The sequence below is a fragment of the Corapipo altera genome, unplaced genomic scaffold, assembly GCF_003945725.1.
Source record: "Corapipo altera isolate COAL_440 unplaced genomic scaffold, ASM394572v1 180, whole genome shotgun sequence".
NCBI classification, from domain to species: Eukaryota; Metazoa; Chordata; class Aves; order Passeriformes; family Pipridae; genus Corapipo; species Corapipo altera.
In genome coordinates, this window is record NW_020884915.1 from 1,218,657 (window position 1) to 1,226,619 (window position 7,963).

At 53.2% G+C, this 7,963-nt stretch overlaps 1 protein-coding gene across 8 annotated transcripts in view; it reads left to right on the forward strand.

The window, feature by feature from the left end:
* The first annotated feature begins 4,774 nt into the window (after positions 1-4,774).
* The window catches only part of EBF3 (EBF transcription factor 3), a 125,606-nt gene continuing 122,417 nt past the window's right edge, over positions 4,775-7,963 (forward strand). For all 8 annotated transcript variants that reach the window (XM_027655244.1, XM_027655247.1, XM_027655246.1 and 5 more), the window contains exons 1-4: positions 4,775-5,234; positions 5,454-5,610; positions 6,009-6,072; positions 6,822-6,877. In XM_027655244.1, coding sequence (XP_027511045.1) covers positions 5,101-5,234; positions 5,454-5,610; positions 6,009-6,072; positions 6,822-6,877 — 411 coding nt within the window. In that variant the 5' untranslated portion in view covers positions 4,775-5,100. The remainder of the gene's footprint in view (positions 5,235-5,453; positions 5,611-6,008; positions 6,073-6,821; positions 6,878-7,963) is intronic.

Here is a 7,963-nt window from a genome sequence, read left to right on the forward strand (position 1 = left end):
AAAGTGAGAAGTTTTGAGACACCTTTCTTGATTATACCTTTGGCGATACTTTAGGTTTTACATTTAATTTGCATTTTGTTCTTAGTGAATATTGAAGTCTTGAGTGGAGGATTGAATTTTATTAGGACATCTGGACTGACAATATCAAATCAGACACCAACGTCCCAAAGCATGCTAAAATTTCAGAGTTAATTAGAACGAAGTGTGTTTAATTAAAGCCAATTATAATATCTGAAATTATCTGATCGATCCTTGTTTGTTCAGTTGGAGTCAGTTTATATTGTTCTCGCCGCACGACGGGACCTGTCCGGCCGCCAGCTCCCCGCGGCCCCGGCTGCGCACCCGCGCTGCTCCGCGGGGGCGGCCGCCCCTCCGCCCAAGCGGCTCCGAGCCCCCTCAAACCCCCTCCCCGCTGTCCCGGGGGAGCAGAGACGCGGCGGCCCCGCAGCACCCCCGGGCCGCGGCCCCGCATCCCGCGGGGACTGGGAGGGCAGCGCCCGCGCAGCGGCCGCGCCTTCGGGAGCCGGGCAGCGCCCACGGGGAGTTTTCCCGTCCGAGCACGACGGAAGTTTAAGCCTTTTTTTTCTTCTATTTTTTTCCTTTTTTTTTTTTTTTTTTCCCCTTGTTTAAGAACTAATTTTGGTGTAACAATATTGGGGCGCGGGGCCGCGGGAGCGCGCCGGGGATAGCGCGGGGCCGAGCGCCAGTTTGGGTAAAACAGCCCTGCACCCACAGGGAGTTCCGTGACCCCGAGACGGACCCACCGCCCCGCCGCGCAGCCTGGCCGCGGGCCGCGCAGGGCCGCGGGAGGTGCGCGGGCGGCCGAGGAGGCCCAGGGCGACCTGGCCCGGGCAGGGGGAAGAACAGACCCTCTGAGCCCCTCTGAGCCCCGCAGCATCTCTGTGCAGCCGGTGCCCGCCCTGCGGTGCTTGCGCGGGGCGCGGAGCGGGGCAGCTCCCTCCCCATCCCGGCGGGGCGGGCGGCAGATGTGGGCGGTGGTACCGCACCGCTGGCCACGTCCGCTCTCCAGCGGGCCCGGGATGCTCAGGAATGTGAATCTAAGCACTGAAACTGGCCCAAAGCTGGTGAATCCATCCCGAAAGGCGGGCGGCGAGCGGGGCCGGGCAGCCCGGGGGTCCCGCACCTCTGCGCGGGCGGCCTTCCCGCAACCTGTGCCCTTTGCGGGGCGCTGGGGGCCTCGGCTGGAGGCGACGCGGGTCGGTGTGCCCCAAAGCACCGGCGGCAGCGCTTGGTCCTGGGCTCCGCTCCGCTCCTGGGCCCGGCTCGGCCTCTGCCCTGGGCGCAGGATGCGCGACTCCCCGCAGAAGGGCCGGGCCGGGCCCTGCGGCGCTGCGCCCCCGCGCACATCACCGCCTCCCTGGGAATTAGCGCCCTGGAGCACCGGCCAGGGGGCCGCCGCGCCTGAAAACACCCGAAAACACAGATTTACCCGAAAATAGCCATTTCTCCCTCCTGCAGCGCGGGGGTTGGCAGAGATTTGTTTTGGTTACGCCGGGCATAAATTACACCCGATGTAACCCGGCGCGTTAGTAATGAAGGCGCCTTCCAACAATAAAATTGAAATATGGACCTTGGCGAGCTGCGGGGGCCCGGCCGAGCCCCCCGAGGGCAGGGCCGGAGCTGCCGCTCCCAGCTCCCGCCGCAGCTTCCCGCTGGGAAAGTTTGTGCGGTGGGAAGCGCGGAGCTGGGCAGCTCGGGGCCGGCCCACGGCCGAGGAAACAGAGAAACTACCTCACGCGCTCAAACTTCTGTGATCTAAACCGTGAAATGAGAAACAAGTAAAAAATAATAACAACAAAAAGGAAAGGGAAAAAAAAGTGAAATGATTAAGATAATAGTCCCGAGGGGATTGTCCCGAGGGGGGGTGGGGCGGTGGGGGTGGGAATAAAATAATAAAGTTTAAGGCAATACTACAAGGGATAAGGTGGGATAAGGGTATCAATTTTAACCCACGCGCAGCGCGGGATGCGGTGTCCGGCCGCGGTGCGGGGCAGGAGGACGCGCTCGGAGGCGGCGGCGGGGGTCTGCCCGCACGGGCGGTGCGGGGCGCGGGGGGCGCGGAGCGGGGCCGGGCCGGGGGACAGCTGGGCTGCGGCCATCTGAGCGGCTCCGCCGTGACATCTGGGAGCCCGCTGGTGTGTGGCACGCGCATCGCTTGATGTCGCTATTTAAATGCAAATTTGCGGGGGGATCACTGAAGCCTCACCCCGTAAATTCACACAAAAGGGAGACTTGGCGCCGGAGGAGGAGGAGGAGGTGGAAAAGGAGGAGGAGGAGGAGGGCCGCGGAATCGGGAGGGCTCGGGCCGCCCCCCGCAGCCGTGCGCACCCCCTGCCCTCCCGGCACCGGCCGCGGCCGCGGCCCCGCTCCCCGCGCCTGCCCCGCGCAAGGTGCGGCGGCGGCGGCGGGGCCGCGATCCCGCACCCCGGGACAGGGCCCGGGGCTGGGGGGGATGCTCAGGCTCTGCTCCCCTCCCTCCTCGGCCGGGAGAACGGGAGGACCTGTCGGGGGCGGGATGCCGGCCTGGCAGCGGTGCGGGGCGGCGCGGGGAGGTGCGGACAGCACCATCCCGGGCGGGCTCCCGACCGCCGGGAGCTCCAGCCACAGTGACACACACACACAAAAAGATAAAGTTGGTGAATGATAAAGACCGTATTTTCCACGCTTTGGGTGCAGGACCAGATGATCTAGAAAATGAGCTGAAATAGATTCAGGCTCAGAGCCTGTTGTGAGGAGCAGCTGATTCCCCCATTCCTGGCCAGATGGCTTCTGAACACAGATTTGCATTCATTTTCGCTTAATATCGTCCAAAATAGTGGGGCAGCTGCATTTGTTGTCAAAAAGGTTTAAAACTCCCTTTCTTTCTGGGGCAGGATCGTTACCTTATGTGATGGGCTTATGGAACTTTTTTTTTCTCCCCTCCTTAGTCAACAGTATCAGATTTAAAAGGATTTGTTTTAAAACCTTCTAATTTGGTAATCAGATTTAAATCGCCTTGGCGCGTGTAATCTGAATTAAAGATACTGTAAATGATTTTAAGCTTTCGTTAGCGGAGGGTAAGCACCAACTTCGGCGTTGTTCACTTGAGGAAATATCTTACAATTATAGCGGTGTTGGGCATTTTTTACCTTATTTTTAGGAGGCAGAATTTTGCGGGCTGGGGGGATCGGCGGCCCCCGGCGCCAGCTCGAGGTCCCCAAATGTGTCCGTGCCACAAAATGCCACCGCGAGCATCGCATTGTTTGGGAACTTTGGTATCGCTGCGCGATAAAAGTGTTTGGGTTTGTAATCTGCTCTACTGTACCTCAAAAGCTCCGGACTGATTATGAATACAGGAATTTTCTTTTAATTTCTCATGAATAGTTTCCATACACTTTGATTTAAGGTTATTAACATTCTATAGACAGTGGCATCTTTAATATGTGGCGATCGCTTCTAAAGACTAATCTCATTACCCTCAAATAGTCATAAAATATGATTTTATTATACTTACGTATTTAATTAGACGGCCAGCAATGTAATGGATTTTGAGATCGGGTAGAGCAACAGCTTTGATAATTCACTTATCTTTGGCAATAGTCATTAACCCCCAACACCAGCAAAATAGATTGCTTTCTAACACATCTTTTTTTTTTTTTTTTCCCTTTTCCCTCACCCCTTGGAGAAAGGGGATCCTGATAACACAAATCGGACTTTCGATTTTCACCGATTCATTCAGATATTAATGCCGATTTTCACGGAGTCGGTGAAATATTAACACAGGGACGTTGGAAACTCACAAAAATAAATATAAAAAAATATTAAATTTAAAAAAAAAAAAAAAGAAAAGAGAAGGAAGTCGTAGCCCTTATTGGGCGGAAAAAGCTCATCACTTGAGGAGGAGATATATATATATATAAATATAAATTTATAAAAATATATATAAGTATATATTTATATGGAGATGTATATATATATAGATGGACAAGGCGGACCTATAGCTGTGGATATATTTGTGTGTGCACATGAAGTCTTCAAATACAGGTATTTCTGGGCATGTCCGCCCGTGCATTTATAGAGAGGCGATCGTGGAGGGGCGCATCCAGCATCCCACCCTTTGTCCATCCCCAAACCTCCCCACGACCCTCCACGCGGGTCACATCCCCGCCAAGAGGGTTTTACCCCCTTCCCGCTTCCTCGAAGCCACTTGCAAGAAGATCTCGGGACCTCTGTGCGCCGCGGTCCTGCCCCCCCCGTCGGGGAGGGGGGGTCGGGGCAAGGCAGGATCGCGACAGCGAGCGACCGAACCCCACGCTCCATATAAGGCGGTGTGCCCGCCCCTCAACGACGTCATCAGTGACGCCACCTCTCCCGCGGTGGCGGGGGCCCGACTCCCGGGGAAGGGGCGCGCTCCTCGGGGAGGGAGGGCCGGGCTCTGCGCGCCTCCGTCCATTCCGCGAGACGCCACGGGCCCGCGCCCCGTTCTCCCGTGTGCCCGGGAACACCTCCGCGGTAATCAGGATTTTTTTTTTTTTTTTTCCCCGTTTATTTGTCTTTTGGAGCAGGAGAGCCTTGCCAGAAAGTGGTCGATTCAGCAGTGTCCTGAAGCTTTTTTTTTTTTTCCGAGCCGGTTTTTACTAGGATGACACCACGTTGAGCGCGTCTGCAAACAACAACAACAAAAATATTTATTCTTTTTTCCCCCCTCCCCCGCCCAAAAAAAAAAACCACCCCCCCGTGTCCCCCGCCACCATTTTTCTTTTTCCTTTCTTTTTTTTTTTTTTTTCTTTTTTTTTTTTTTTTTTTAAACCACCAAACTGGAACGCCATCCAACTCGCCGCACAGAAGTACTCAGTAAATTGTTTATGTCGTGCCAATACAGGACAGATTGAAGAAGGAAGCAAGACTTGAACTGGGCTTTTCTCCTACTGATCACAGGGAGTAAAGTCATCTCTTATATTCCAGTCGCCAAGGAGAGAGAGAGAGAGAGAGAGAGAGAGCGAGCGAAAATCAAGCAACAACCAACCCACCCCGTATCTGACATTTCCCTCAATTTTAACCCCTTTTGGTTAGGAGCTGGTTTTGCCCAAATTTGTTTTAATGTTTGGGATTCAGGAAAATATACCAAGAGGTGGGACGACCATGAAAGAAGAACCGCTGGGCAGTGGGATGAACCCGGTCCGCTCATGGATGCATACTGCTGGGGTAGTGGATGCTAACACGGCCGCCCAAAGGTACGTCTGCCAAATCTTCTCCCGGCGGTTTTCTCCTCCTGTATTTCTCATCCCGGCCGTAAATCCCCCCCCCCCCCCCCCCCCCCCCGCCCGCCCCGTATCAGTTACAGCCTCCCCGCTCCGCGCCGCTCCGCGCTCCCCGCATCCCCCCGCGGCCGCGGAGCCTGCGCGCCCCTTCCCGCCGCTCTCACCCACGCCTTGTCTTGTTTTCTCCCGCAGCGGCGTGGGGCTGGCTCGGGCACATTTCGAGAAACAGCCGCCTTCCAATCTCAGAAAATCCAATTTTTTCCACTTCGTCTTAGCTCTGTACGACAGGCAGGGACAGCCGGTGGAGATTGAGAGAACAGCTTTTGTGGACTTTGTGGAGAAAGAGAAAGTAAGTCTGCCTGTTATCTTAATTTTTTTTTTTAAATTTTTTAAGCGTGATTTCATTGACCCAAGCTCATTCCCAGCCTGGAAGCCCTCCCCGGCACTCCAGCGGCGCCCACGCCACGTGCGGGTCCCCCCGGTCTCACGGCCGCTCCGAATAGACCCCGGGGTTAGAAACTTATCGCCGCGTCCCCGACTTATATTAAACACCGGGAAAACGGCAAAACATGACATATTTGCACCGAGCTAATGACATCATCAGCGCTCCACCAAAAAAAAAAAGTGACCGTGGGCTGAATTTCTGCAAACTGTTAATTCTGAGCCGCTTCAGGGACGAGAAAAATGTGCGTCAGGAGGAGGGCGATATTTTTCATGCTAAATGTAATTATTTATCGTTACTTGCAGGAGCCAAACAATGAAAAAACTAACAATGGAATTCATTATAAACTTCAGTTATTGTATAGCAATGGTAAGTTGTCGTTCTCTCATTTTTGAGCGTCCGTGTGCCGCAGAAAAGTCTGATGTTCCTTTTCGAGGCCTTTTTTTGGGGGGGGAGGGAGCAGGATAAAGGATATAAAGATTTCGAGATTAAAATTACACGCGTGTAAACACGGCTCTTTCCTTGGCATATAAGGAAAACAAAACGTAAAGGATCGATAAGTCAATGGTACTTCACATGATTAACCGGTTGGGCTTGAAGTGGAAAGTAAAAAAGGGGATCGATGGCTGCTCGGGCACAGCGGGCCTTTTTAGGGACTTTTTTTTTTTTTTTTTTTTTCTTTTTCCCCTCCAGTTTTGGGAATTAATGGTAATCATTGGGATGGGGTGAGTGGGCAGAGCGGAGCCCCGGCCCGACGAAGCTGGTTCCTCGGGCGCGGGAAACCCGCGGGGGGCCGGGGAGCCCCAGCGCGGGGGTCCCGCGTGTTCCCCGGGGCCGTGGGGCCGGCACAACCCGGCCTGATGGGGGGGGGGGGGGGGGGGCCCGGGCACGGCCCCCCAAGCACCGGGAGCAGAAGGGGAGCATAACTCCGCCAGCAGCTGATATCTGGATTTTTAAAATTATTGTTATTTTTTAATTTTGAATTTTCTTTTTGAGCTGGCGCGGGGCCGATCCCTGCCCGCCGCGGTTAATTGCCTGACCTCATCCTTTCCTTGTGGAATTGGGGTGGTTCGCTACCTAAATCCTGACCGGAATTTGTCTCTGCTTTCCCTCCCCAGGAGTTAGGACAGAGCAGGACCTGTATGTTCGTCTAATAGACTCAATGACCAAACAGGTGAGAAAGTTTACGCTTTTCTTACCACGCGAGTTACGAAGTTTGTATTTTGCCCTTGCGGGGGGGGGGGGGGGGGGGGGGGGGGGGGGGGGGGGAGTAAACCGGTAGAGCGCACCTACTTCTAATTTACCTGAGTGAGAAAATCAGCTACCTGCTAATTGAGATCCCTATTACCGGAGGATATTTGGGAAAGAGAAAAAGGTGTGTTGTTGGTCTTCGAGGCAGCGTTGGAATCATTCAATAGTGTGTGTGGCATTGAGTACAACGTCACGGGAGCAGATGTTTGATATAATTAATTTAGCGAGGGAGAAAGGAAAGGGGAAAAAATCCCATCGAGTTGCCCAGATTTATTTTTCAATGCACTTTCTGCCATTTCTAACTTTTTTATCTGACGATATTTTTCCTCGGTGAGGAGAGGGCAGCCCTCTTGCCAACACTCCGAAACTGGCCGGGATTAGTCCTTTTTCTTTTATAATGCGACGATCCAGTAACGCGAGACGTTTATTTGGATTTAAAAGTTAAATGTGCTGAGGTGAAAAGTCATCTTGTTCTCCTCTAGTCCATATTCACCTCTCAGCCCCCCATCTCCATAATTCAAACTCCATGCTCCAGGGGTCACCCAAACCCGTCCATTTCCCTGAGATCAGCTTCTGTTTCTTCCTCAAACCTCTGTCATACCTTGTAAATAACATAATTACAAGCAGTTCCTTATTAAATTATTTAACCTGTCTTGGTCAACTTTTCCGATGATAACTACGTGTTATCAGCATTGCACCGCAGCAATTACAGACAGAGCTTGGGATTTAATCAACTTTATTTCTTTTTTCTTTATTTTAATTTTTTTTTCCTCAGTGACATTTCATGATTTTTTAAAATTATTATTAATTCAATTTTTTTTTTTTGCGGGGGGGGTGAGGAGAAAGGTGAGAATGGGGAATAATTTACAGTGTTCTGGAAATCTGATCCCAGCGATGGAAATTAAAACCATTCCCCCAATCTGCCGGGTTGTAACACCCCTGCGTGCTCTGCACTCCCGGCCGAGGCCGGCCTGCCCACATCCATTATTTTTGGGAACTTTGCAGCCCC